At 47.5% G+C, this 26,554-nt stretch overlaps 1 protein-coding gene across 1 annotated transcript; it reads left to right on the top strand.

Moving 5' to 3' along the window:
* The first annotated feature begins 21,715 nt into the window (after nucleotides 1–21,715).
* Nucleotides 21,716–23,175, top strand: LOC137344863 (claudin-4-like). The gene has a single exon (XM_068008089.1). The coding sequence runs from the start codon at nucleotides 21,889–21,891 to the stop codon at nucleotides 22,519–22,521; it is 633 nt and encodes a 210-aa protein (XP_067864190.1). The 5' UTR covers nucleotides 21,716–21,888; the 3' UTR covers nucleotides 22,522–23,175.
* The last annotated feature ends 3,379 nt before the right edge of the window (nucleotides 23,176–26,554 follow it).

Here is a 26,554-nt window from a genome sequence, read left to right as displayed (position 1 = left end):
GTAACATCATTTGGTTCTGAGGAAGGGTTATAGTCCTGAAATGTTAATTCTACATTCCTTTCTCCACAGATGCTGCCTGACCTGCTGACTTTTTCCAGCACTTTTTGTTTTATTTCAGATTTCCAGCATCTGCAGTATGTTGCTTTTTGCAATTATATAGTGCTTTTCACATCCTTAGGTTGTCCCAAAGCACTTCACAGCCAATTAAGTACTTTTGAAGTGTAGCCATTGTGGTAATGTAAGCAAATGCAGCCAATTTGTGCACAGCAAGGTCCTACAAATAGCAATGAAATAAATTATAGTTTCATAGTATGGGACAGCCCAGAAGGAGGCCATCCGACCCATCTTATCTCTATGAAAGAGCTATCCAATTAGTCCCACTCCCCTACTCTTACCCCATAGCCCTATAAATGATTTCCCTTCAAGTATTTATCCAATTCCCTTTTGAAAGTTACTATTGAATCTGCTTCCATCACCCTTTCAAGCAGTGCATTCCAGATCATTACAACTCACTGCATAAAAAATGTTTCCTCATGTTCTTTTGCCGATCACCTTAAATCTGTGTCCTCTGGTTACCGACCCTTCTGCCACTGGAAACAGTTTCTCCTTATTTACTCTATCAAAACCGTTCATGATTTTGAACACCTCTATCAAATCTCTCCTTAACCTTCTCTGCTCTAAGGAGAACAATCTCATCTTCTCCAATCTCTCCACATAACTGCTCCCTCATCCCTGGTACCATTCTAGTAAATCTCCTCTGCACCCTCTCTAACGCCTTCACAACCTTCCTAAAGTGTGGTGCCCAGAATTGAACACAGTAATCCAGCTGAGGCCTAACCAGTGTTTTATAAAGGTTTAGCACAACTTCCTTGCTTTTGTACTCTATGCCTCCATGTATAATGCCAAGGATCTCGTATGCATTTTTAACGGCCTTCTTAATTTGTCCCGTCACTTTCAAAGATTTGTGTATCTACACCCCCAAATCTCTCTGTTCCTGCACTCCCTTTAAAATTGTACCGTTTGGTTTATATTGCCTCTCCTCATTCTTCCTACCAAAATGCATCACTTCACACTTCTCTGCATTAAATTTCATCTGCTACGTGTCTGCCCATTTCACCAGTCTGTCTATGTCCTCCTGAAGTCTATTACTATCCTTCACATTGTTTACTATATTTCTGAGTTTCGTGTCATCTGCAAACTTTGAAATTATACCCTGTATACCCAAGTCCAGGTCATTAATATATATCAAAAAGAGCAGTGGTCCTAATACCAACCCTGGGGAGCCCCATTGTATACTTCCCTCCAGTCTGAAAAATAACCGTTCACCATTACTCTTTGCTTTCTGTCCCTTAGCCAATTTTGTAGCCATGCTGCCACTGTCCCTTTAATGCCATGGGCTTTAATTTTGCTAACAAATCTATTATGTGGTACTTTATCAAATGCCTTTTGAAAGTCCATTTACACAATATCAACCACACTACCTTCATCAATGCTCTCCATTACTTCATCAAAGAACTCAATCAAGTTAGTCAAATACGATTTTCCTTTATCAAATCCGTGCTGACTTTCATTTATTAGTCCATACTTTTCCAAGTGCTAATTAATTTTGTCCCAGATTATTGTCTCTAAATGTTTCCCCACCACTGACGATAGGCTGACTGGCCTGTAGTTGCCGGGTTAATCCCTCTCCCCTTTTTTGAACAGGATGTAACATTTGCAATCCTCCAGTCCTCTGGCACCACCCCCATATCTAAGGAGGATTGGAAGATTGTGACCAGAGCCTCTGCAATTCCCACCCGTACTTACCTCAGTAACCGAGGATGTGTCCCATCCAGACCAGGTGACTTTTCTACTTTGAGTACTGCCAACCTCTTAAGTACCTCCTCTTTATCTATTTTTATCCTCTCCAGTATCGTTACTACCTCCTCCTTTACTGCTACCTTGGCAGTATCCTCTTCTCTAGTGAAAACCGATGCAAAGTATTCATTTTTGTTTTCAAAAAATATACTTTATTCATAAAATTTGCAGCAATACATACAATACAGTCGTCATATCACATTCCAAACGTACACAATACAGATTTTACAATTTGCAGGTTACATCAAGTACAGTTCAATGAACACATTGGACATAATTACAGTTCATGACACTCTAGGTTGCCTCATTGCAATACACTCAATACACATTTTTGATGACAGGTGCGTTACAGATTTTTTCCAGGTTCATTACAGATTCATTACAGTTACATTCCATCAGTTAGAATTTTACATTCTGCCCGAGGGGGTTTTTCCCTGATTTCAGCCCCTCAGTATACAATGGCGGGAAGGCTCTAAACGGTTGCCTTTCCTCACAGGGCCTTTGCGGCGGCCGCACCCATCCTCAGTGCATCCCTCAGCACATAGTCCTGGACCTTGGAATATGCCAGTCTGCAACACTCGGTCGAGGACAGCTCTTTGTACTGGAAGACCAGCAAGTTTCGGGCAGACCAAAGGGCGTCTTTCACCGAGTTGATGGTCTTCCAGCAGCAGCTGATGTCCGTCTCAGTGTGCGTCCCCGGGAACAGCCCGTAGAGCACAGAATCCTGTGTTACGGAACAGCTCGGGACGAACCTGGACAGATACCACTGCATCTCTCTCCAGACCTTCTTTGCAAAGGCACATTCCAGAAGGAGATGGGTGACGGTCTCGTCTCCACCGCAGCCTCCTCTGGGACAGCGCGCAGTGGCGCTGAGAGTCCGGGAGTACATGAAGGATCTGACAGGAAGGGCCCTTCTCACCACCAGCCAAGCTAGGTCTTGGTGCTTGTTTGAAAGCTCTGGCGATGAGGCGTTCTGCCAAATGACATTGACAGTCTGCTCGGGGAACCAACCGACAGGATCCACCATCTCCTTTTCCCGCAGGGTCTCGAGGACGTTACGTGCAGACCACTTGCTGATCGCCTTGTGGTCAAAGGTGTTTTTCTGCACAAACTTTTCCATGAAGGACAGGTGGGGCGGAACGGTCCAACTGGACGGAGCGTTCCGTGGCAGCGTGGCCAGGCCCATCCTTCTCAACACCGGGGACAGGTAGAACCTCAGCACGTAGTGACACTTTGTGTTTGTGTACCGAGGGTCCATGCACAGCTTGATGCAGCCACACACAAAGGTGGCCATCAGGATGAGGGCCACGTTGGGCACGCCTTTCCCCCCTTTCTCTGGAGATTTGTACATCGTGACCCTGCGGACACGGTCCATTTTTGATCTCCAGATAAAGCGGAAGATGGCTCGGGTGACTGTCGCGGCGCAGGAGCGAGGTATGGGCCAGACCTGCGCCACGTACAGCAACACCGAGAGCACCTCGCACCTGATGACCAGGCTCTTGCCCACGATCGAGAGGGATCGTCGATCCCACAGTCCCAGTTTCTGCTTAACCTTGGAAATACGCTCCTCCCAGTTTTTGGTGCACGCCCCGGCCCCCCCGAACCAGATCCCCAGCACCTTCAGGTAATCTGACCTGACGGTGAAGGGGACAAAGGATCGGTCGGTCCAGTTCCCAAAGAACATGGCCTCGCTCTTGGTACGATTTACCCAGGCCCCCGAGGCCAGTTCGAACTGGTCGCAGATGCTCATCAATCTGCGGACCGACAGCTGATCCGAGCAAAAGACGGCGACGTCATCCATGTACAGGGAGGCCTTGACCTGAGTACCTCCGCTGCCTGGGATCGTCACCCCTCTTATGCCCGCATCCCTCCTGATGGACCCGGCAAAGGGTTCGATGCAACACATGAACAAGACGGAGGAGAGAGGACAGCCCTGCCTGACTCCAGATTTGATCGGAAAGCTTTCTGATTCCCACCCGTTGATTGAAACGGCGCTACTGATGTCAGTGTAGAGCAGTTGGATCCAATTGCGGATTCCCTCCCCAAACCCCATTTTGGAGAGCACGTCCATCATGTACGTGTGGGATATTCTGTCAAAGGCCTTCTCCTGGTCCAGGCTGATCAGGCAGGTGTTCACCCCCCTGTCCTGTACGAAGGCGATCGTATCCCTGAGTAGCGCCAGGCTATCAGAGATCTTCCTGCCGGGTACGGCGCAGGTCTGACCGGGGTGGATCACCACCTCCAGGGCTGACTTGACCCGATTGGCGATGACCTTGGACAGAATTTTGTAGTCCATGTTAAGTAGTGAGATGGGTCGCCAATTTTTGATTTCTTCCCTCTCCCCCTTCCGCTTGTAGATGAGGGTGATGATGCCTTTCCTCATGGAGTCTGACATGCTGCCTGCCAGGAGCATACCCCCGTACACTTCCAGCAGGTCTGGGCCTATCCAGTCCCACAGAGCCGAGTACAACTCTACCGGTAAGCCGTCGCTTCCGGGAGTCTTACTCTTCTCGAAGGAACGGACGGCCTTTGTCAGTTCGTCCAGAGTTAGCGGGTGATCCAGACTCTCCCGCTTGCTGTCGTCTAGAACCTCCGTGATAGACGACAAGAAGGATTGGGAGGCCGCGCTGTCTGTGGGCTTCGCGTCCTACAGTCCGGCATAAAAGGATTTGCAGATCCTCAGTATGTCGGGCTGCGAGGACATGACCGAGCCGTCCTCTTCCTTCAGGCTGCTGATCACAGAGCTCGCTCTGTGCACCTTTTGGAAGAAGAAGCGCGAGCAAGTCTCGTCCTGCTCCGCGGAGCGGACTCTGGACCGGAAGATGATCTTGGAGGCCTCGGAGGCAAAGAGCGAGGCTTGCTGGTCCTTCACCTCTCTGAGTTCCTCCCCGACATCAATCCCCATCGACTGCAGCAGGAGAAGATTCTGCATGCTTTTCTGGAGTCGGGACGTTTCCCTCTGCCTCTCTCTCGCCTTGAGGATGAAGAACCTCTTGATGTTCGCCTTGATGGCTTCCCACCAGTGCACTGGGGAATCAAAGAGGGGCTTTACGGTTCTCCAACCTTTGTAATCCCTCGTCAGTTCCTCAATGTTTCCCGGGGTCAACAGTTTCACGTTCAGCTTCCATGTCCCCCTGCCCACTCTCTGATCGTCCTGTAGGTGACAGTCGGCCAGGAGGAGGCAGTGGTCAGAGAAGAACACCGGTGTGACCTTGGTGGATCTGACCCTGAGCTTCGGGGACACAAACAGGAAGTCTATCCTGGAACGGACGGACCCGTCTGGTCTGGACCAGGTGTGTTGACGCGCCGCTCCGTCTGCAGGGTTGCTGAAGATGTCGCACAGCTTGGCGTCTTTCACCGCTTCCATCAGGAGTTTGGACGTGGAGTCCAGTTTTCTGTCGGCTCTGCCGGATCGTCCAGCTGCATCGATGATGCAGTTGAAGTCACCGCCGAGAATGACCGGCTTGGACGTCGCCAGCAGCAGTGGGAGCTGCTGGAAGACGGCCAGCCGCTCACTCTTCAGAGCCGGGGCGTACACGTTGATCAGCCGGAGCGGAGCGTTTTTCTACATTACGTCTGCTACGAGGAGACGACCCCCCACCACCTCCTTTACTGCGGTGATGGTGAAGTTGCCTCCCCGCAGCAGAATCCCCAGGCCGGAGGCACGGTTATCGTTGCCTCCCGACCAGATCGACGGCCCGTGGGCCCACCGCTGCGACCATTGCCGGTAATTGCTGAGATGCGGCAGGCCGCACTCCTGTAAGAACAGCAGGTCGCTCTTGACCTTGGCCAGGTAGTCCACGGTCGACACACATCGCGTAGTGCATTTAACGCTACGCACGTTAATGGATGTGACTTTCAGACCCATTTTAACAACAGTTTAAAGTCTCACCCGACAGTCCGTTTGCTGTTTCCAGCTCTTGGCCGTGTCCCTGCATCCCGGTGATCTGTGCAAAGTGTTCCACGCTCCCTGAGCTGAGGTACGAGTCCTGTTCTGCCTCAGAGAGGGGGTCATCATTCCACCGGGGTGATATCGGCGGCGTGGTGTCGGGTGAAGAGTCTGTGCGATCCTCGATCGGTTGGGGCTCCTCGTTGTCGCTTCTCCCGGTTTCCCGGAGCTGTTCTTCGCTCTCTGCGATGCTGCTCCCGGTGTCCCGGAGCTGGTGTGCGTTGGGCACTACGATGCTGCCGGCTTCCCGGAGCTGGAGGGCACTGGAGGCGTTGTCGCTCCCAGTGTTCTGGAGATGGGGGCTGCCGATCGCGTCGGTGTCACCTTGGACATTTTGCCGCTTTCGGTGGGACGTCTGACCACTTTGCTCCTGTCGTCCCTCCTCGTCAGACTCGGGGTAGTCGCTGCAGTCCGACTGCGACTCGAGTGCTCTTTTAACCCCTGGTGTAGTGTCGGCAGGGGCTCGTTTCCTTTCCTCTGGCTTCCTCTTTCTGTTTTTCTTGCTCATCAGCTGCCATTCTCCCTCTGCTGCCTCCTCGTCCATGGACTCTGTCGTCTGGTGGGGAGGCTCGGAGCTGGGTGTCGGGGTCTGGCAGTTTTCGGCTTGACCCTTTCCTCGCTCCTTGTCTTCTTGGGCCAGGGGCTTCTTGGAGGAGGTTGCGGCCGGGCGATGACTCTTGGCCTTCTTTGGGGCAGCCTTGCTTGTTGTCCCCTTCTCCTCCGCTGTGTTGCTCTTGGCCGCCTGGGCGTAGCTGAAGCTGCGTTTGGGGCAGGCCCTGTAGAGATGGCCTTCCTCCCCGCACAGGTTGCAACGTTTGCTCTCCTTGCAGTCCTTAGTCTGGTGTCCTTCCTGCTTGCAGTTCTTGCAGACGGTTGCAGTGCAGGAGGCCGCCACATGGCCGGATTTGCCGCAGGTGCGGCAGACTCTGGGTTGCCCCACGTACATGATGTACCCTCGACTTCCTCCGATGGCGAAGCTGGAGGGAGGGTGGGCGATGTTGCCGTGGTCGTCCAGTCTCAACGTTGCCGTGACCTCCCTCTTGCTGGTCCAGATCCCAAACTGGTCGGTGACGTCGACGCTGTTCTCCGCCCCGTTGACGTGTCTGGCGAGGAACGTCAGCACATCGACGACCGGGACGTGTGGGTTGTACATGTGTACAATCAGCTTCCGATTCCTCTGCGTTGGGAGGGTGAAGAGTGGCTCCGCAGCGAGAATCGCCAGCGGTCCTTCGCTCCCCTTCTCCTCGAAGACTTGAAGAAGCTTCTGGCATCCAGCGACGGTCTTAAAGGTGACGTCAAAGTGTCCGCTTCGAGGGAAATCCTGTAGGCAGAAGATGTCCGTCACTTTGAATCCACAGAAGTCGATCAAAACTCGTTTGACGAAAAACTCACGATCCACCGGTGTAACACAATCAACTGTCGTTACCGTCACCCTGACGGTGTTTGGCACACCATGGCCGACTGCCCGGGTGCCCTTCCCTGCCGTTGCAGTATCGATGTGGTCCCTATGCAAGTTTAGGGGCGGAGCCAGCACTCGAAACGACCAATCACAGCAAAGTCCTAGCGCATGAGGTCGCAGCCAGCGTTCCAATCCGCTCAGATCCAAATAAGCCCGAATAAGAACACACTTGATCTCAGCCATACTCTCTGCCTCCACAAGAAGATATCCTTTTTGACCCTAATCGGCCCCACCCTTCTTTTGACTAGCCTTTTACTATTCATGTGGTTTATAAAGTACTTTTGTGTTAGTCGCTAATCTATTCTCATACTCTCTCATTGTCCCTCTTATTCCCTTCTTTAGATCGCCTCTGTAATTTTTGTATTCAGCTTGGTTTTCAACTATATTATGAACTTTACATTTGTCACAAGCCTTCTTTTTCTGTTTCATTTTAATCTCTATAACTTTGGTGATCTAGGGAGCTCTAGCTATGGATGCCTTTCCTTTCCTCCTCATGGCAATGTGTCTACTCTGTACCCGAACCATCTCCTTCTTGAAGTCCTCCCATTGTTCAATTACTGTTTTGCCTACCAATTTTTGATTCCAATCCATCTGGGCAAGATCTCTTTTTAACTCACTGAAATTAGCCCTCTTCCAGTTAAGTGTTTTTGCACTTGATTGTTCCTTGTCCTTTTCCATAACTATTCTAAACCTGATGATATTATGATCACTGATGCTCCCCAACTGAAACATGCTCCACTTGCCCCATTTCATTCCCTTTAACTAGATCCAGCACTGCTTCCTTACTCGCTCGGCTGGAATCACACTGATCAAGAAAGTTCTCTTGTACACTTTTTAGGAATTCCTCTCCCTCTTTGCCCTTTACAATGTTACTACCCCAGTCTATATTGGGATAATTGAAGTCCCCCATTATCACTACTCTATAGTTCTTGCGCCTTTCTGTAATTTGCCTGCAAATTTTCCCCTCTATCTCCTTCCCACTATTTGGTGGCCTATAGCATACACCCAGCAGTGTAATAGCTCCTTTATTGTTCCTTAATTCTAACCAAATAGATTCTGTCTTTGACCCTTCAACTACATCATCCCTTTCCAGTTCCAGAACAGTTTCTTTGATCAATGCTGCCACTCCCCACTCCTTCCTTTCCTTTCCTATCTTTCCTGAATACCTTGTAGCCAGGAATATTAAGTTCCCAATAATCCCTTTCTTTGAGCCAGGTCTCTGTTATTGCCACTATATCATAGTTCCACATGGTGACTTGTGCCTACAGCTCACCAACCTTATTTACCACGCTATTTACACACACGCACTCCAAACTCACCTTAGACTCCTGTCTGACCCCTGCATTTCCCTCCTGTCTGATTCCTCCCATTTCTGAACTATTCTTTACTCTAGTGCTATTTGTCTCTCCCAGATTTTTGCGCACCTTGTTTCTCCTCTAATGTTTCATCCCGGTGCCCATCCCCCGCCAAATTAGTTTAAACCCTCCCCCACTGCACTAGCTGGCCTCCACATGAGGACATTGGTCCCAGTTCTGTTGACGTGCAACCCCGTCCATCTTGAACAGATTCCTCCTGCCCCGGAACTGGTCCCAATGCCCCAGGAATCTGAAGCCCTCCCTCCAACAGCATTTCTGCAGCCATGCATTAACCTGCCTTATCCTACTATCCCTATACTCACTAGTGCGTAGCACAGGGAGTAATCCAAAAATTACTACCTTTGCGGTCCTGCTTTTTAACTTCCTCCCTAGCTCTTGAAACTGACTGCAGGACCTCAAACTTTTTCCTTCCTATGACATTGGTTCCCACATGAACCACGTCTTCTGGCTGTTCCTCTTCCCCCTTCAAAATGTTCTGCATTCTCTCAGTGATGACCGGAATAATTTTTTATTTCAGATTCCCAGCCTCTGCAGTATTTTGCTGTGACCAGAATAGTTTATTTTACTGATGTTGGCTGAGAAATAAATGATAGCCAGGATACTGGGAGAACTCCCCCTGCTCTTCTCGAATAGTGCCATGGGATCTCTTGCATCCATCTGAGAGGGCATACGAACATACGTTCACACGAACATATGAACATACGAATTAAGAGCAGGTTTAGGCCATTCGGCCCCTCGAGCCTGCTCTGCCATTTGATAATTTCATGGCTGATCTGATTGTGACCTCAACCCTACTTTCCCGTCTACCTACTATAACCTTTGACTCCCTTGTTAATCAGGAATCTATCGAACTCAGCCTTAAAAATATTCAATGACCCTGCCTCCACCGCTCTCTGGGGAAGGGAGTTCCACAGACTCATGACCCTTTGAGAGAAAAAATTTCTCCTCACCTCCAACTTAAATGGGAGACCCCTCATTTTTAAAGTGTGACCCCTAGTTCTAGTCTCTCCCACAAGGGGAAATATCCTCTCAGCATCTACCCCTTCAAGTCCGCTCAGGATCTTATATGTTTCAATAAGATCACCTCTCATTCTTCTAAACTCCTATGTATTACAGGCCCAACTTGTCCAACCTTTCCTCATAAGATAACCCCCTCATCCCAGGAATCAGTCGAGTGAACCTTCTCTGAACTGCCTCTAAAGCAATTATGTCCTTTCTTGAATAAGGAGACCAAAACTGCGCACAGTATTCTAGATGTGGTCTCGCCAATGCCCCGTACAACTGTAGCAAAACATCTCTACTTTTATATTCCATTCCCCTTGCAATAAATGACAACATTCCATTTGCCTTCCTAATCACTTGCTGTACCTGCATACTAACTTTTTGTGATTTGTGTACTAGGACACCCAGATCTCTCAGTACCTCAGAGTTCTGCAATCTTTCTCCATTTAAACAATATACTGCTTTTCTATTCCTCCTGCCAAAGTGGACAAGTACACATTTTCCCACATTGTACTCCATCTGGAAATTTTTGCCCACTCACTTAACCTATCTATATCCCTTTGCAAACTCCTTATGTGCTCTTCACAACTTACTTTCCTACCTACCTTTGTGTCATCAGCAAATTTAGCAACCATACATTCGGTCCCTTCGTCCAAGTCATTGATATAGATTGTAAATAGCTGAGGCCCAACACTGATCCCTGTGGCACTCCACTCGTTACATCATGCAACCTGAAAATGACCCATTTATGCCTACTCTCTGTTTCCTGTTAGCTAACCAATCCTTTATCCATGCTAATATGTTACCCCCTACACCATGAGCTCTTATTTTGTATAGTAGTCTTTGATGTGGCACCTTGTCAAAAGCATTCTGGAAATCCAAGTACACCAACGGCAGACAGGGCCTTGGTCCAAAAGACAGCACTTCCAACAGCACAGCACTGAAATGGCATCCAAAACTATGTGCTCAAGTCTCTGGAGTAGGGCTTGAGTCCCTTCTGACTCAGAGATAAGAGTGCTACCACTGAGGCAAAGGTTTTTGTGGTGGAGAGGCTGAAGTACGGGTGGAGGAGGGTGATATTGTAGAGGTGGAAGTGAGCAGTCTTTGTGATGGAGAGGATATGGGGTTTGAATCTCAGCTCAGGGTCAACCAGGACACTAAGATTGTGAACAGTCAACCTGATAGAGTGGCCAGGGAGAAGGATGGGATCATTGGCAAATGTGATGGAGGCTGAAGATAAAGGCACTGGTCTTCCCAATGTTGAGCTGGTTCCCATGCTGGCACCTCCATAATTGAACTTCTTTCCCTTACAACTCTATACATGGCCGTCCATCGCTCTTTTCCCCCAATTAACTCTCTTTCATTGCTTAAGATCCCCAGCCCTAATAGTGGGTGCATTTTAGTCCAAACTACAAGTTTAAGCTATAAGTTTAAAGCTACCAATGCAGAGCACATTGCCCATCCCCCATCCCTGCCTGTTTTGTGTTTTCACTGTTTCAACAGCTAGAACTCTGCTCAAATTATAGCTTCCTGGATTCCCCTGCCGTAACGCCTACACTGCTCTACTGGACTACACTGTAAGACTTAGCTTCTGTGACTCTCCTCTGTTACCCAGTCTCTTCAAATTTTGTGGCATTTCTAGTGGACAGCCCATCCCCCACCTGCTAATGTCACCTGCTGAGCCTTTGACTGTACTTCAATGCACAGCTGGCTTCTCAGCTTACTTTGCTGCTGTGTGGATCCTGGACAGAATCCAGTTTCTCCTGGGCCGAGGTCCATTTCTCCGCTGGCTTCTGGACGTTATAGTGACCTCCACTGTCTCTGCCACTTTCTAAAGAGGCTGTCTTGTCTGCTGGGCTGTCTCTATTCTAGTACCTGACCTGCTTCTACTCTACACTCTACTAGCTCTGATCTGTTCTTGCTGATTCCTATCCTGCTCTGGATTTTGCTAAATTGCTGCCGAATGACCTCTGCTTTGCCGCTTTCCGCTTACTTCCTGTGGCCGCTGACTCCACTCATCCCTCTGCTGGTATACTGGATCCCCTGCTGTGCATTACTAATCACTAAGGCCATTACTATACTCCACTGGACCCCTGCATCAACTGATGCTGGCTCATGGCCGATTCTCCCTGCCCCCTTGGCTCTCCATTTTCTACGGTACAACTTCCGCAGTGTGCCCACAAACTGCCCCTCAAACATCCGCTGGACTCATTCGCCCTCCACAGCCGTCTTTGAACCTGGACATTTGTTCGTCGCTGCACCAGGCTGACTCCACCCTATCTGCAAGTCAACTTCATCTCATCATGGCACCTCTGATTTTAACGTTGGACTCTCTGATATCATCTCCTCCCTATCCTCTGTGATAAACCAGGACATTTCTATTCTAATCTTTGTCATGTCCCTGTAACCTGAATTTCTTCTGTGTCCATTCATGTGTGCATTTTAGCTGCCACTTCGGACCTGAGCCCATTAGTTCTATTTCCCTTTTTTAATCATCTTTTGACCTCTCCAGCCCCTCTCTCCTGTCTCCTCTCCTTCCTGGCACCCAGTCATGTCACCTTTCATTTCTAACCTTCCAGGTACTTTGCAGCCCCCCACCCCGCCAAATCCCTACCACCAACCCTTTACTATTCCTCCGCCTTCCTACTTTCCTGCTGCCATCTCAGGCTTGAATCCCCTTTGGATAAGCCCACAGCTACCCTCTGTGGCTCTCTTGCCATTCTCTAAAGAGATCATTGCGGCACCCGTTATTGCCTCCTTACAAAAAGCAACCCCAACTGACCTATCATCCTCTCTTGCCACCTCCTGGAGCCTAATATCGCCAACCTCCTTCCCATCCCCCTCACCCCGCCCACCTCTTCAACTCTGCCAGCATTTCAACAATCATCGCCACTTTATGCATTTCCCTCCAGAATGTTCCTTCACTCGTGAGCAAGGACTTTGCCATCCATTACCTTATTGTGGATGATTGCACTGACATCATGGCTTTGATGAAAACTTGGCTTATGGGAGGTGGCACTTTGCCCTTTACTGTAGCCTTCCTGCCTGACTATACTGTTCACTGCCTAAACCGCCGCAGAGGCGCTGTTTTCCTTATCACTAAATCTCACCTTGGCCTCTCCACATACTCCTTTCCTCCCTCAGCTTCTGCACCAAGCGACTCCTCATCCTCGGTGATTTCAATCTCCATCTCAACACCTTGCCCTCTCACCTCTGATTTCACTGCTGCCGTGTTCTCCTTTAAACTTTCCTACCCATATTCATGGCCACCCACTTGTCCTAATTGACCCTGAGATGAGCTACTGACCACATATCCGCTCTATCACCAAGACGCCCACTTCCACCTTTGTAACATCGCCTGTCTCCACTCCAGCCTCAGCCTATCTGCTGCTGAAACCCTCATCCATGCCTTTGTTACCTGTAGACTTGACTATTCCAATGCTCTCCCGGCCAGCCTCCCATCTTCCACCCTCCATAAACTTGAGCTCATCCAAAACTCTGCTGCCCGTATCCTAACTCGCACCTAGTCCCGTTCTCCCATCATCCCTGTGATCGCTGACCTACACTGGATCCCAGTCCGGGAAAGCCTTGATTTTAAAATTCTCATCCTTGTTTTCAAATCCCTCCATGGCCTCGCTCCTCTCTATCTCTGTAACCTCCTCCAGCCCTACAACCCTCCGAGATCTCTGTGCTCCTCCAATTCTTGCCTCTTGTGCATCCCCAATTTTAATCACTCCACCATTGGCAACCATGCCTTCTGCTGCCTAGGCCCTACGTTCTGGAATTCCCTCTCTAAACCTCTCTGCCTCCTTACCTCTCTCTCCTCCTTTAAAGTGTTCTTCTACCTCTTTGGTCTCCTGTCCTAATATCTCCTTACATGGCTCGGAGTCAAATTTTGTTTGTGAAGCGCCTTGGGACATTTTACACTGTTAAAGGCGCTATATAAATGCAGGTTGATGTTGTTACATAGCCTCTCTACTCTCATCATCTCGATCACAGACAAGGCCATCTCTGATCACTTCCTGTATCCCTCACCACCTGCATCCCCCATCCTCTTCCTACCTCTCTTCCTTCTGCGTCCACCCCAACTCACTACAACCACACTTTCAAACTCCTGACTGTCTGGCCTTTGATCTTCCATTCGCCACATTACTTCTGCAGCTGTTGATTTGCTCATTCACTCTCTCACCTCCATATTTGAGGTTCCTACCCCAGTAAAGCCCTTGCTGTCTCCCACCCTGATCATTCCCCCGATATCTTCACTTCCTCAAGTCCGACAGGCATAGTCTTGAACATCTCTGGCACACAACTGGTTTAGCCATCCATTGCCAGATCTGGCTCGATCACAGCAGGTATTATTGGGCCCTGCTCTACTCTGTCAAAACTTCTCACTATTCCAGGATCATCCTGCAATGCAAAGATAATCCCAGCTTCTTTTCTCCACGACCAACCGTCTCCTTAAACCACTCTCCCCTGCCCCCTGTACCCTCACCTCCAACAACAAGAGCGAGGAGCTCATGGACTTCTTTGTCACTAAGATTGAGACCATCCATTCAGCTGATTCACCAATCATTGCCCCATGTCCAACCTCCCTTTATTCTCTGAGGTACTTGAACATGTCATCGCCTCCCAGCTTTTGGCCATCTCTCCCATAATTCTCAGTTTGAATCCCTTCAGTCTGGGTTCCACCCTTCTCACAGTACCAAAACAGCCTTAAATAAAGTCTCAAACAATATCCTGTGTGACTGTGAGTATAGTGTTTTATCTCTCCTTGACCTTATTGCAGCATTCGACACAATTGATCGCACCATCCAACATTGTTCAGCTCTGTGGGAATCCCTTTGCATAATTCCATTCCTATCTATCCAAATGTAGCCAGATCATTTCCTGCAATGGCATCCCTTCCCAACCCACACCATTAACTCAGAACATAATCTGAGTTTATGACCCCTCAGATTTGAGGAAGCAAAGATGGGAGCTGTACCAGGGAGTGGGCAGAGATGGCATACTGTGATAGTTTTCTGGGAATAAAGGCATCAAAGGTACAGTTGATTGCATGGTTTAGCAGATCAGCTGCGGCGGAGGGGTCATAGTGAGTGAAACCAGAAGTGGGGGATTTAAGAATGCGGTTGTAAGGTTCCTGGTATTTTTCATTGGCAGGTCAAATTATTGGGACTGTTGGAGGGAACAAGGATATGGGTAGTAAGGGAGTCGAGATAGATTTTTTTGTGATTGACACTACAGGTACAGATAGACCAAGGGACATGATGAGGCCAAAGCGGTTGCCAAGACTATGGGCAGGGATGATTATGTAAAGGGTAAGATTGAGGTAGGACAGGAGGGTGGTGAATTCAGAACAGAGGGGGAGCGAAAGTTGAGGTAAAGGTTAGAGTTAAATAACTGTGGTTCAATGAGTGGCTTAACATCACCTGACTGTCTGTGGGGGAGTTTGGTGAGAAATTTCCTAGTGTATGATCATAGCCATTTTAAACAGGTTAACGCCTCTATTAAAATACCAGGGGAATTTCATATAGGTGTATTGACATGTTAGTTACTAATATCACACAATGCAAATTTTACCCCTTGGGGATTTACGTGTGGCCAGTTGTCCCTCAGGAGTTGGACGCATTAAGTAGGGTCCATGGTAGGGTAGTTTACAGCATAGTTTGTGCAAGGAGCTGGTACAATGACCAGAATAACCTTTACTTACTCCCTGCTGTTCCTAAATTCTTTCAATGTTCTTTTCATGTTGATAGGAGTGTTTGTGCCTTTGGCAGTGAAGGGGGTCACTGAATCACAGTAATTCACACACATGCACTCATACATTCATCGCACATACACATACACACATATTGAACACAAAAATATTAACTCAGACCATTGACAGCCCCATCAAATGCTATACTCTCTTGGTGGTTAGTTTCTTTTTCTTTTTCTCATCAATTTTTCTCCTTCCCTCCTCTTCAGAATGTGTTTCTGGGTACCTTGCTTGGGGTACACACATGCTGGCTGCCCTCCAGTACCTTGTCCAAATGGGTATTATTCATGTGCCACATAGAAACATAGAAAATAGGAGCAAGAGTAGGCCATTCGGCCCTTCGGGCCTGCTCCGCCATTCAAAATGATCATGGCTGATCGTCTAACTCAGTACCCTGTTCCTGCTTTTTCCCCATATCCCTTGATCCCTTTAGCATTAAGAAATATATCTACCTCCTTCTTGAATACATCTAATGACTTGGCCTCCACTGCCTTCTGTGATAGAGAATTCAACAGGTTCACCACCCTCTGAGGGAAGAAATTTCTCCTCATCTCGGTTCTAAATGGCCTACCCCGTATCCTGAGTCTGTGACCCCTGGTTCTGGACTCCCCAGCCATCGGGAACATCCTCCCTGCATCTAGTCTGTCTAGTCCTGTTAGAATTTTATATGTTTCGATGAGATCACCTCTCATTCTTCTAAACTCTAGTGAATATAGGCTTAGTCGACCCAATCTCTCCTCATATGAAAGTCCTGCCATCCCAGGAATCAGTCTGGTAAAACTTCGTTGCACTCCCTCCATGGCAAGGACATCCTCAGATAAGGAGACCAAGACTGCACACAATACTCCAGATGTGGTCTCACCAAGCCCTGTATAACTGCATTAAGACATCCCTGCTCCTGTACTCCCTTGGCAGTGGGTGTTGACACACTTACTGACAGGAATAGGAACCTTCTCCTCTCTAAACCAGGTGTGTTGAAGTTAATTGTAGCACTCATGCTGCTGCTCTAGCACAGGATAGCCCTGGAATTGATCCTAACTTTTTCGATCTGTATGACATAGCCATTCAGGTGTGGCTCGGTTAATTAAAGGGCTGAAAACTAAGCTTCATTGTTATTATGTAACATGGTGACTGCCTGCAGCTCAAATAGACACAAAACACTGACACTGACTAGTTACTCAACGTTGCCTCTACCCCACCTACCATTCAGTAAAATTTCAGATTCGCACTAAGCTTAAATTGTAAGCCCAGATGTACAGCCCAGATAATTTGCATGGGAAGAAGAGGCATGTGGGACTGCACAGCACAAACTCCCTCAGTGTTCGTTTCTTCTGAATTGGTGCCCTATCTCACTACTTAACATGGACTACAAAATTCTGTCCAAGGTCATCGCCAATCCAGTCAAGTCAGCCCTGGAGGTGGTGATCCACCCCGATCAGACCTGCGCCGTACCCGGCAGGAAGATCTCTGATAGCCTGGCGCTACTCAGGGATACGATCGCCTACGTACAGGACAGGGGGGTGAACACCTGCCTGATTAGCCTGGACCAGGAGAAGGCCTTTGACAGAATATCCCACACGTACATGATGGACGTGCTCTCCAAAATGGGGTTTGGGGAGGGAATCCGCAATTGGATCCAACTGCTCTACACAAACATCAGTAGCGCAGTTTCAATCAACGGGTGGGAATCAGAAAGCTTTCCGATCAAATCTGGAGTTAGGCAGGGCTGTCCTCTCACCTCCGTCTTGTTTGTATGCTGCATCGAACCCTTTGCCAAGTCCATCAGGAGGGATCCAGGCATAAGAGGGGTGACGATCCTAGGCAGCGGAGACACTCAGGTCAAGGCCTCCCTGTACATGGATGACGTCGCCGTCTTTTGCTCGGATCAGCTGTCAGTCCGCAGATTGATGAGCATCTGCGACCAGTTTGAACTGGCCTCGGGGGCCTGGGTAAATCGTACCAAGAGCGAGGCCATGTTCTTTGGGAACTGGACCGACCGATCCTTTGTCCCCTTCACTGTCAGGTCGGATTACCTGAAGGTGCTGGGGATCTGGTTCGGGGGGGCCGGGGCGTGCACCAAAAACTGGGAGGAGCGTATTTCTAAGGTGAAACAGAAACTCGGACTGTGGGATCGACGATCCCTCTTGATCGTGGGCAAGAACCTGGTCATCAGGTGTGAGGTTCTCTCGGTGTTGCTGTACGTGGCGCAGGTCTGGCCCATACCTCGCTCCTACGCCACGACAGTCACCCGAGCCATCTTCCACTTTATCTGGAAATCAAAAATGGACCGTGTCCATAGGGACACAATGTACAAATCTCCAGAGAAAGGGGGGAAAGGCGTGCCCAACGTGGCCCCCCATCCTGATGAACACCTTTGTGTGTGGCTGCATCAAGCTGTGCATGGACCCTCGGTACACAAACACAAAGTGTCACTACGTGCTGAGGTTCTACCTGTCCCTGGTGTTGAGAAGGATGGGCCTGGCCACGCTGCCACGGAACGCTCCGTCCAGTTTGACCGTTCCGCCCCACCTGTCCTTCATGGAAAAGTTTGTGCAAAAAAACACCTTTGACCACAAGGCGATCAGCAAGTGGTCCGCACGTAACGTCCTCCAGACCCTGCGGGAAAAGGAGATGGTGGATCCTGTCGGTTGGTTCCCCGAGCAGACTGTTGATGTCATTTGGCAGTACGCCTCATCGCCAGAGCTTTCAAACAAGCACCAAGACCTAGCTTGGCTGGTGGTGAGAAGGGCCCTTCCCTTCAGATCCTTCATGTACTCCCGGACTCTCAGCGCCACCGCGCGCTATCCCAGAGGAGGCTGCGGTGGAGACGAGACCGTCACCCACCTCCTTCTGGAATGTGCCTTTGCAAAGAAGGTCTGGAGAGAGATGCAGTGGTATCTGTCCAGGTTCGTCCCGAGCAGTTCCGTAACACAGGGCTCTGTGCTCTATGGGCTGTTCCCAGGGACGCACACCGAGACGGACATCAACTGCTGCTGAAAGACCATCAACTCGGTGAAAGACGCCCTTTGGTCTGCCCGAAACTTGCTGGTCTTCCAGTGCAAGGAGCTGTCCTCGACTGAGTGTTGCAGACTGGCACATTCCAAGGTCCAGGACTATGTGCTGAGGGATGCACTGAGGCTGGGTGCGGCCGCTGCAAAGGCTCTGTGGGGATAGGCAATCATTTAGAGCCTTCCCGCCATTGTATACCGAGGGGCTGCAATCAGGGAAAAACCCCTTGGGCAGAATGTAAAATTTAAATTGATGTAATGTACCTGTAATGAATCTGTAATGTACCTGTAATGAATCTGTAATCAATAATCTGTATTGAGTGTAATGCAATGAGGCACCCGAGACTGTCATGAACTGTAATTGTGTACAATGTGTTCATTGAACTGTACTTGATGTAACCTGCAAATTGTATAATCTGTATTATGTACGTTTGGAATGTGATATGACAACTGTATTATATGTATTGCTGCAAATTTTATGAATAAAGTATATTTTTTGGAAAAAAAAGTTTGTTTCTTCTGAATGATCTTCCTCCATTTCTTCAAAGACAATGGTGAAGCCTTTGACAGAAGGTTCATCATTGATTTGTGAGGAGATGAATCCTCTGTGTCGACAAGGATGTCTGAGTTAAACATATGGACTGTACATCCAAGCTATCTTTGGGTTTGTGAGACTATACAATATCAATCGGAAGATATGTGGGCACCCCACACAATAGCAGTCCCAAGGCAGAGCGTGGGTACAATGCCCAGATACAATCAGAACGTAGCATAGGTTCGATGCACATTAACAATCAGAGGGCAGAATGGATGCAACGCACAATATTAGAGGGCTGCGTGGGTAAACACAGATGATCTGGTCATTATTCCATTGCTGTTTGTTGCTGTGCGCAAGTTGGCTGCCGTGTCTCCTACATTACAACAGTGGCTACATTTCAAAAAGTATTTAATTTGCTGTAACGCGCTTTGCGACATCCTGAGATTGTGAAAGGCGCTATATAAATGTAAGTCTTTCTTTTCTTTCTTTCTTCTATTGTATCCTGTGAGTGATCTTCCTCCATTTCTTCAGAGGCAATGGTGAGGTCTTTGACAGAAGATTCATCATTGATTTGTGAGGAGATAAAACCTCTGTGTCAACGCGGATGTCTGATTTGTAAATATATGACTTTGTACTCTGCATGCATGTATGGACATTCCCTAGCACCAGGGATAGGTCTCGGCCAGACTGACGAAGTTGCAAGTGTGATTTTGTATTAACTGCATTTAAAATCAGTACAAAGGGAATTGTCTCAAATATGATTGGAGTGGTACCAATCATAGTCAACAAAGGTACATTTTTTTTGTCCACCCAGAACATTGTGGGTTCAAGGCCCTCTCCAGCACTCGAGCACATAACCTGGGTTGACATTTCAGTGCACTGCTGAGGGAGTACTTCATTGTCACTGATGCTGGGGTGAATTTTCACTTTTATCGCCAGATGGAAAATGGGCGGTAGAGAATCGGCTGCTTGTTTTTACACCCCGCCCGTTTTACACCCCGCCCGTGTTACACTCCTCCTGTTTTACACCCCGCCCGTGTTACACCCCTCCCGTTTTACACCCCGCCCGTGTTACACCCTTCCCGTTTTACACCCCGCCCGTTTTACACCCCGCCCGTGTTACACCCCTCCCGTTTTACACCCCGCCCGTGTTACACCCCTCCCGTTTTAAACCCCGCCCGTGTTACACCCTTCCAGTTTTACACCCCGCCCGTGTTACACCCCTCCCGTGTTACACCCCGCCCGTTTTACACCCCGCCCATTTTACACCCCGCCTGTTTTACACCCCGCCCGTGTTACACCCTTCCCGTTTTACACCCCGCCCATTTTACAACCCTCCCGTTTTACAGCCCGCCGGTTTTACACCCTGCCTGTGTTACATCCCTCCCGTTTTACACCCCGCCAGTGTTACACCCCTCCCGTTTTACACCCCGCCCGTTTTACACCCCATCCGATTTACCCCTGCCTGTTTTACACCCTGCCCATTTTACATCCTGTCTGATTTTCATTTCCATTGACTTCAATTGAAACAACAATGGGCGGGGTATAAAACGGGTGGAGTGTAAATCAGGCGGGATGTAAAACGGGCGGCCGATCCGCTACCGCTGGCAGTAAAAGTGAAAATTCACCTCACTGTCTTTTAATTGAGGCATTAAACCTTTGCCTATTCTGATGGATGGAAATGAACTATTCAAAGAACAGCAGGAATCCACCAAAAAATTAACTGGCAATTTGCTGTTTACACGGTCTTACTGCGCACAAATTGGCTGCAGTATTTTCCTACATAACAACAGTGACTACACTTCAAAAGTAATTCAATGACGTGCTTGAAGATGTGAAAGATTCTATAAAAAAATGAAAGATCTTTCTTTCCCTATATTTTACAATGTAATCTGGCCTTCTGACATCCATAGGAACATCTTTTTTATATTAATTCATGGGATGTGGGCGTCGCTGGCGAAGCCAGCATTTATTGCCCATCCCTAATTGCCCTTGAGAAGGTGGTGGTGAGCAGCATTGAAGTTGCTGGATGAAAAAAGACCAAGGTCCATCTAGTTTGTCTTCTACCATCCTGGTAGTGGCTTCGTACAACGATAATGGAATTATTGACTGATCATAGCATTCAATCTCTATCAATTAGTTTATAACAGACCCAGATATGATGCGAAGAAAACTCGAGTGGTTGAGAGCTTTGAGAACCATCGGTTAAAAGTCACCTGTTCCTGTCCAAATTCATCTTTTGCTGAAATTGGGTCAAAAAAATGGGTGAAAGGAGTTTTTACTTGTGAAAAATAAAAATGATAAGAAAACATCAAGTTTAATTGGTTGTTAACCTGTTTTTTCACTTTAAAAATATTTCTCTTTACAGATTTTAACCTAGTGTCCACTTCCAGCGTTTTTCGTTTTTGTTTTGGATTTCTAGCATTAGCAATTTTGTTTTTCATTTTTAATAGATAATTGTTCCTTGGAGCCATTTGGTGTATCGGTTGAGGGTGTAGCTCTCAATCAGTATTATGTCACAGAAACTGAGATTATTCTGGGATATACTGTAAACAGCAAACCAGGTGGATGGCAAATTTGACGTCCATCAAGGGCTGACAAAATGCTTTCAAACTACACAAATGCATCCTGCACATAAACCATTTCTCAATATATTTTGTAATTTCAATGATTTGGAAATATCTTTTGGTATCCCTTCGTATGAAGCAGACGCACGTCCCGTGAACCAGTCAGCTTAAGCGATGGAAGCTAATGTGGAAATAGAGTGAAACCCGTACTTCTAGTTTTGAGCTAAGTGCGGGAGGCAGTACAGGGCTGGAACAAAGCTACCCGCCCACGTGCGTTGAATAAGTACCGTTGTGTTTGGCGCACAGCTCTCAGTACAGATCAAGACAAGAGCCTGAACTTCTCTCCTCCACAGTCTGAAGAACGGTAACCGAAAATGGCATCAATGGGACTCCAGATTCTGGGCATAGCCCTGTGTGTGTTCGGGTGGCTGGGAGCCGTCATAACCTGTGCCCTTCCCATGTGGAGAGTGACCGCTTTCATTGGAAACAACATCGTGGTGGCGCAGATTATTTGGGAAGGTCTTTGGATGAACTGTATTGTTCAGAGCACCGGGCAGATGCAGTGTAAGGTGTACGACTCCCTGTTAGCTCTGTCCCAAGATCTCCAGGCTTCCCGAGCTTTGACCGTCATTGCCATTGTGGTGGGAGTCCTGGGCATCCTCATCTCCATCGTGGGAGGAAAATGCACCAACTGTATAGAAAACGAGGCGACAAAGGCGAAAGTCACAATCATATCGGGAATTATCTTCATCTTGTCTGGATTGTTGACCCTGATCCCGGTCTCCTGGTCAGCGAACACCATCATCAAGGATTTCTACAACCCGCTGGTGACGGACGCTCAGAGGAGAGAACTTGGAGCCTCCTTGTACATCGGTTGGGGGACATCGGGTCTGCTGCTGCTCGGAGGTGCTCTGCTCTGCTGCTCCTGCCCTCCGAAGGACGAAAATTCCTACACAGCAAAGTATTCTGCAGCTAGATCTTCAGCTCCGAGCAAGAACTATGTGTAAAGGAACGGATTGATGAGTCAGGTCAATGTTTGAGAAAAATAACTTTTTTCTTCTCACAGTTTTTCAGGCGCATTTTATTTGGACTGTGAGGATCTCTTTTGAGCACCGACTTGGTACACAACTATTTTCTTAACAGTAGTGGCAGTTCAAACGTCTTTTCTTCCGTTGAATGAAATCGAATTATCAATTAAAGTAAGTTAGTGGCGAAATGTTAAGGTTATCTCCTGAACCTCGATGTTCAAACTGCTTAAAATAGGAAAATGACTTAATTGTGGGTTTTTAGTTTTAGCAATGGGTTCGGTAATTTGTTGTAAAAAAAACATTATGTTGGTTTGGGTAGAGTTTATGTGAAGACTTTGTTGTGAGTGCAACACCCCAGAGAGGGCGAAATGGGACATTATGTACAGTGATTGGATCCATGGAGTTTTGCCGTTATTTCCGTCAGTTGAATGATCCCGTCCGGCATTAACCTACAAGCTGATCTCTTTTATATATAGTTTCATTTTTAAAATTTGTTTGCTTTTGTAATTTAATATGTGTCACTGCTGTATTTTTCCTGTTCGTTTCTGCACCATGTTGGGTTACAAATTATTCAACATAATTTAAAGTGTGCGCGATTCTAAAATAAATAAATACCAAGTTTGCTTGCCTAAACAGCGTATCATCTGGTGATTTGAAACTATCCTATGTTTAAGTTTAAACTTCTCTCGGAAATTGATAATTGCTGTGCTCCGGTAGTGGTAGGGTTAAAGTTGCCATGGTATTACAAGTCTACTGGTTCGTTGTTATAGAGGCGAATATTTACCTAACAATTCCCAGTAACTAGTCACAGGTAATCCTAAAGATATCACATGACCAATTCCTAACTGGTAATTAGGCAGACTGAATTCAGAACTATGAATGTTTGTGTGTGGGTCTGTGTTTATGCGAGAGAGTGATACCGAGGTGAATAGGCAAGCCTTATAGCGCAAGAGACATTAAAGTCGAAAAGAAATCATTTAGAGTTTTTTTTTGGTTCCATCTCTCTTGTAGGTGCCGCTATTAGGTATGATTCCAAGGGCGTTGCTACTTTTTGGTACCTCACCCACTGACCCTATGATCATGTGCAGTGAAAATCGGCAAACAGACACTGCAGGGTATCTCACCTGAGCCCATTCTTTCCTCACCAAACATCCACACACACAGATTTACAGGGAACACTGAATAGTCCGCCCCCTCCCCCATCCAATGGGATGAAAGGCTTCTTCTGATATTATGTGAATTCATGCCGCAGAAAAACCACCACAGCCACGGAAACGGTCCCAGGCAACGTAAGAAAGGATTTAAGGGAGGGTATCGACAAGTCCGCGATGGGGGGAGGGAAGGAGGCCCAAGGCACCCCTGCTCCTCCTGGCCCACAAGGAATCCTTCAAAAATAAAAAAAAACACTCGGGAGACTTGAGCACAAAATCTAGGCTGACACTTCATTGCAGTACTGAGGGAGTGCTGCACTATTGTGGGTGTGGTCTTTGGGTTGAGATGTTAAACTGAGGCCCCGTTTGCCCTCTCAAGTGGACATAAAAGATCCCGTGGCACTATTTGGAAGAAGAGCAGGGGAGTTCTACCAGGTCGGTGTCCTGGCCAATATTTATCCCTCAACCAACACCACTAAAACTGATTATCTGGTCATTATCTCATTGCTGTTTGTGGGAGCTTTCTGTTTGCAAATTGGCTCCCGTGTTTCCTTACATTACAACAGTAACTGCACTTCAAAAGTACTTAATTGGCTGTAAAACGTTTTGTGACATCCTGTGGTCGTAAAAGGCTCAACATGAATGTAAGTCTTTTCTTTCTTTAAAGACCCGCATGGTGGGAAACTGCTATGATCGGATTGGGCACCAATTTTACACTCCGCTAAATGTTTGACAGCAGCCCTGGCTGAAGCCGTGTTGTATTATTGAATGAGAGATTAACTGGGGACTTAGTTCAGATGGAAGAACTAGCTTCACAGAAATTTGAACAACAGCTAGCTCAAGAGACTGCCTCTAGGTAGAATCCAAACAATGGGTAACTCAGGAACTTGAAGCTCAGGGAACTGCCTTACAAGCAGAATTCCAATGGCCAGTAGACCACGAACTCCTCGTTACAGAAGCTGCCTTTGATAACAAGGAGGCAGAATTTTAGCAACAGTTTAGCCAGAAAGAACTAGACCTTATGCAACTGTCACAGCAGATAAGCTAGAGTTTATGCAATGGTTGAGCCAAAAAGAGTTAGCCATGCAAGGGATAAGATCACAGTTAACACACAAAGGAATGATTCTACAAGAGGTCAAGCTAAGATAAGCTGAGTAAGATATAGAACGTAAACAGAGTTAGCAGGCATTAATGAGAACCCAAATGGGGTTAGACTGCTGTAATGAGAAAAGTCAGCAATAGAAAGAGTGCAATGACACATAGGAAGAGTTAGAGGACAAACAAAAGGAGATAGATAAAACAAACTGAGTCAAAAGAAACAGCAGGAATTAGAACAAAACTATCTCTTGATACAAGGAATATATGAGTCAGGTCAACAACAGTAAAAGAGTGCTGTTAAAGAATTGAGGACTTGGGCCTTGGAAAATGACTGCCTTAAGCAAAGGTTGAGTGATTCTGAATAAAGGTGTAAGAGAGCCCAAGCTGAGGATAAGGAGTTAAATATGCTCAATAGAACAAAGGAAGAGGGTTGCCACAATGGCAAAGCAGAAGCCTCAGTAAAGAAGCCGCAGAGTAGCAAAAAGGGCAAAGGTTCACAAAATAACAAGGGCCAATTAGAATGACACCGGAGCAGGCTAAAAACATATCAAGCAAAGGAGGGAGATTAGCTTTCCATTGGCTATCAGGATTCCCTCTGGTAGGTTTCCCTTCCCTGAGGAAGATTTCAGAGGAGGAAGCCCAAGATGAGGATGATGAAGGTAATCTCTCCCAGGAGGAAGGGCCACCTTTTTCATAACTCCAACCCAGAAATAACCATTTTCCTAGCTCTTAAGAAGGCCCCTGTTCCTATGAAGGGACGACAGCAAGGGGTCCAAGTAGTCCCTTGAGTCCGCATAGACCGGAGACTCTTCAAACTATAGAAATAATTGCTCAGGAACAGCAACTATATCAAAAGAAATTAGAACTCCAGAACAGGGAAGCAGACTTGCAGGTGATAAAATAACTATTAACTACAAATTAACTAGAAATTCAGCAATTAAAAGCCTCAAGAGATTGGGTCCACTTCACAAAGTGGCTCACGAGAGGTATGACCACTCCCAGGATATAGCTGAATTTACTCAGGGAAGGAGTCCCTCTGTTCTGAATGCCACGACTCCATCAGAGGAGGGACCACCTAATGTCACTAATGATGCTTGTATCACACAATCCAAATAGACAAATCTAATGGAGAGGTCACAATGGCTACGAGGGGGGCAACTCCTATTGGACCTGATATCCCTGATACTGAACCGAGAGGTAACTGTAACTATGTAGATGACATCCTGATAGGTAGCCAGGCCGGGTCAGAAGAGCTTGCAGAATCTAGGCACGTATTGATAGGGTAGAGAGAAACATTTTCTGCTGGTGGGGGATTCTAGGACAAGGGGACTTAACCTTAAAATCCCATTCAGGAGAGAAGTTAAGAAACACTTCTTCACGCAAAAGGTGATAGAAGTGTGGAACTCTCTCCCACAATAAGCAACAGATGCTAGTTCAATTAATCATTTCAAATCTGAGATTGATAGATTTTTGCTAGCCAACGGTATTAAAGGATATGGAGCTAAGGTCGATGGATGGAGTTAGGATACAGATCAGCCATGATCTCATTGATTGGCGGAACCAGCTCGAGTGGATGAATGGCCTACTCCTGTTACTACATTCCTACGTATTGGGACAACTAAAGCATGCTGGAGTAAAAGTAGCCACGATGAAAAGCCATGGTGCCACACCCAAGTGAAGTATGTGGGGTACACCATTGGACAGGATGGATTCCTGTTACTGCATGACCGTGTTCAGGCCATGCAAGATTTAGAGCCACCTAT

This window comes from Heptranchias perlo, chromosome 28, assembly GCF_035084215.1.
Source record: "Heptranchias perlo isolate sHepPer1 chromosome 28, sHepPer1.hap1, whole genome shotgun sequence".
Lineage (NCBI taxonomy): Eukaryota > Metazoa > Chordata > Chondrichthyes > Hexanchiformes > Hexanchidae > Heptranchias > Heptranchias perlo.
Note: the sequence above shows the minus strand (reverse complement) of the source record. Positions and strands in the feature narration are given on the sequence as shown.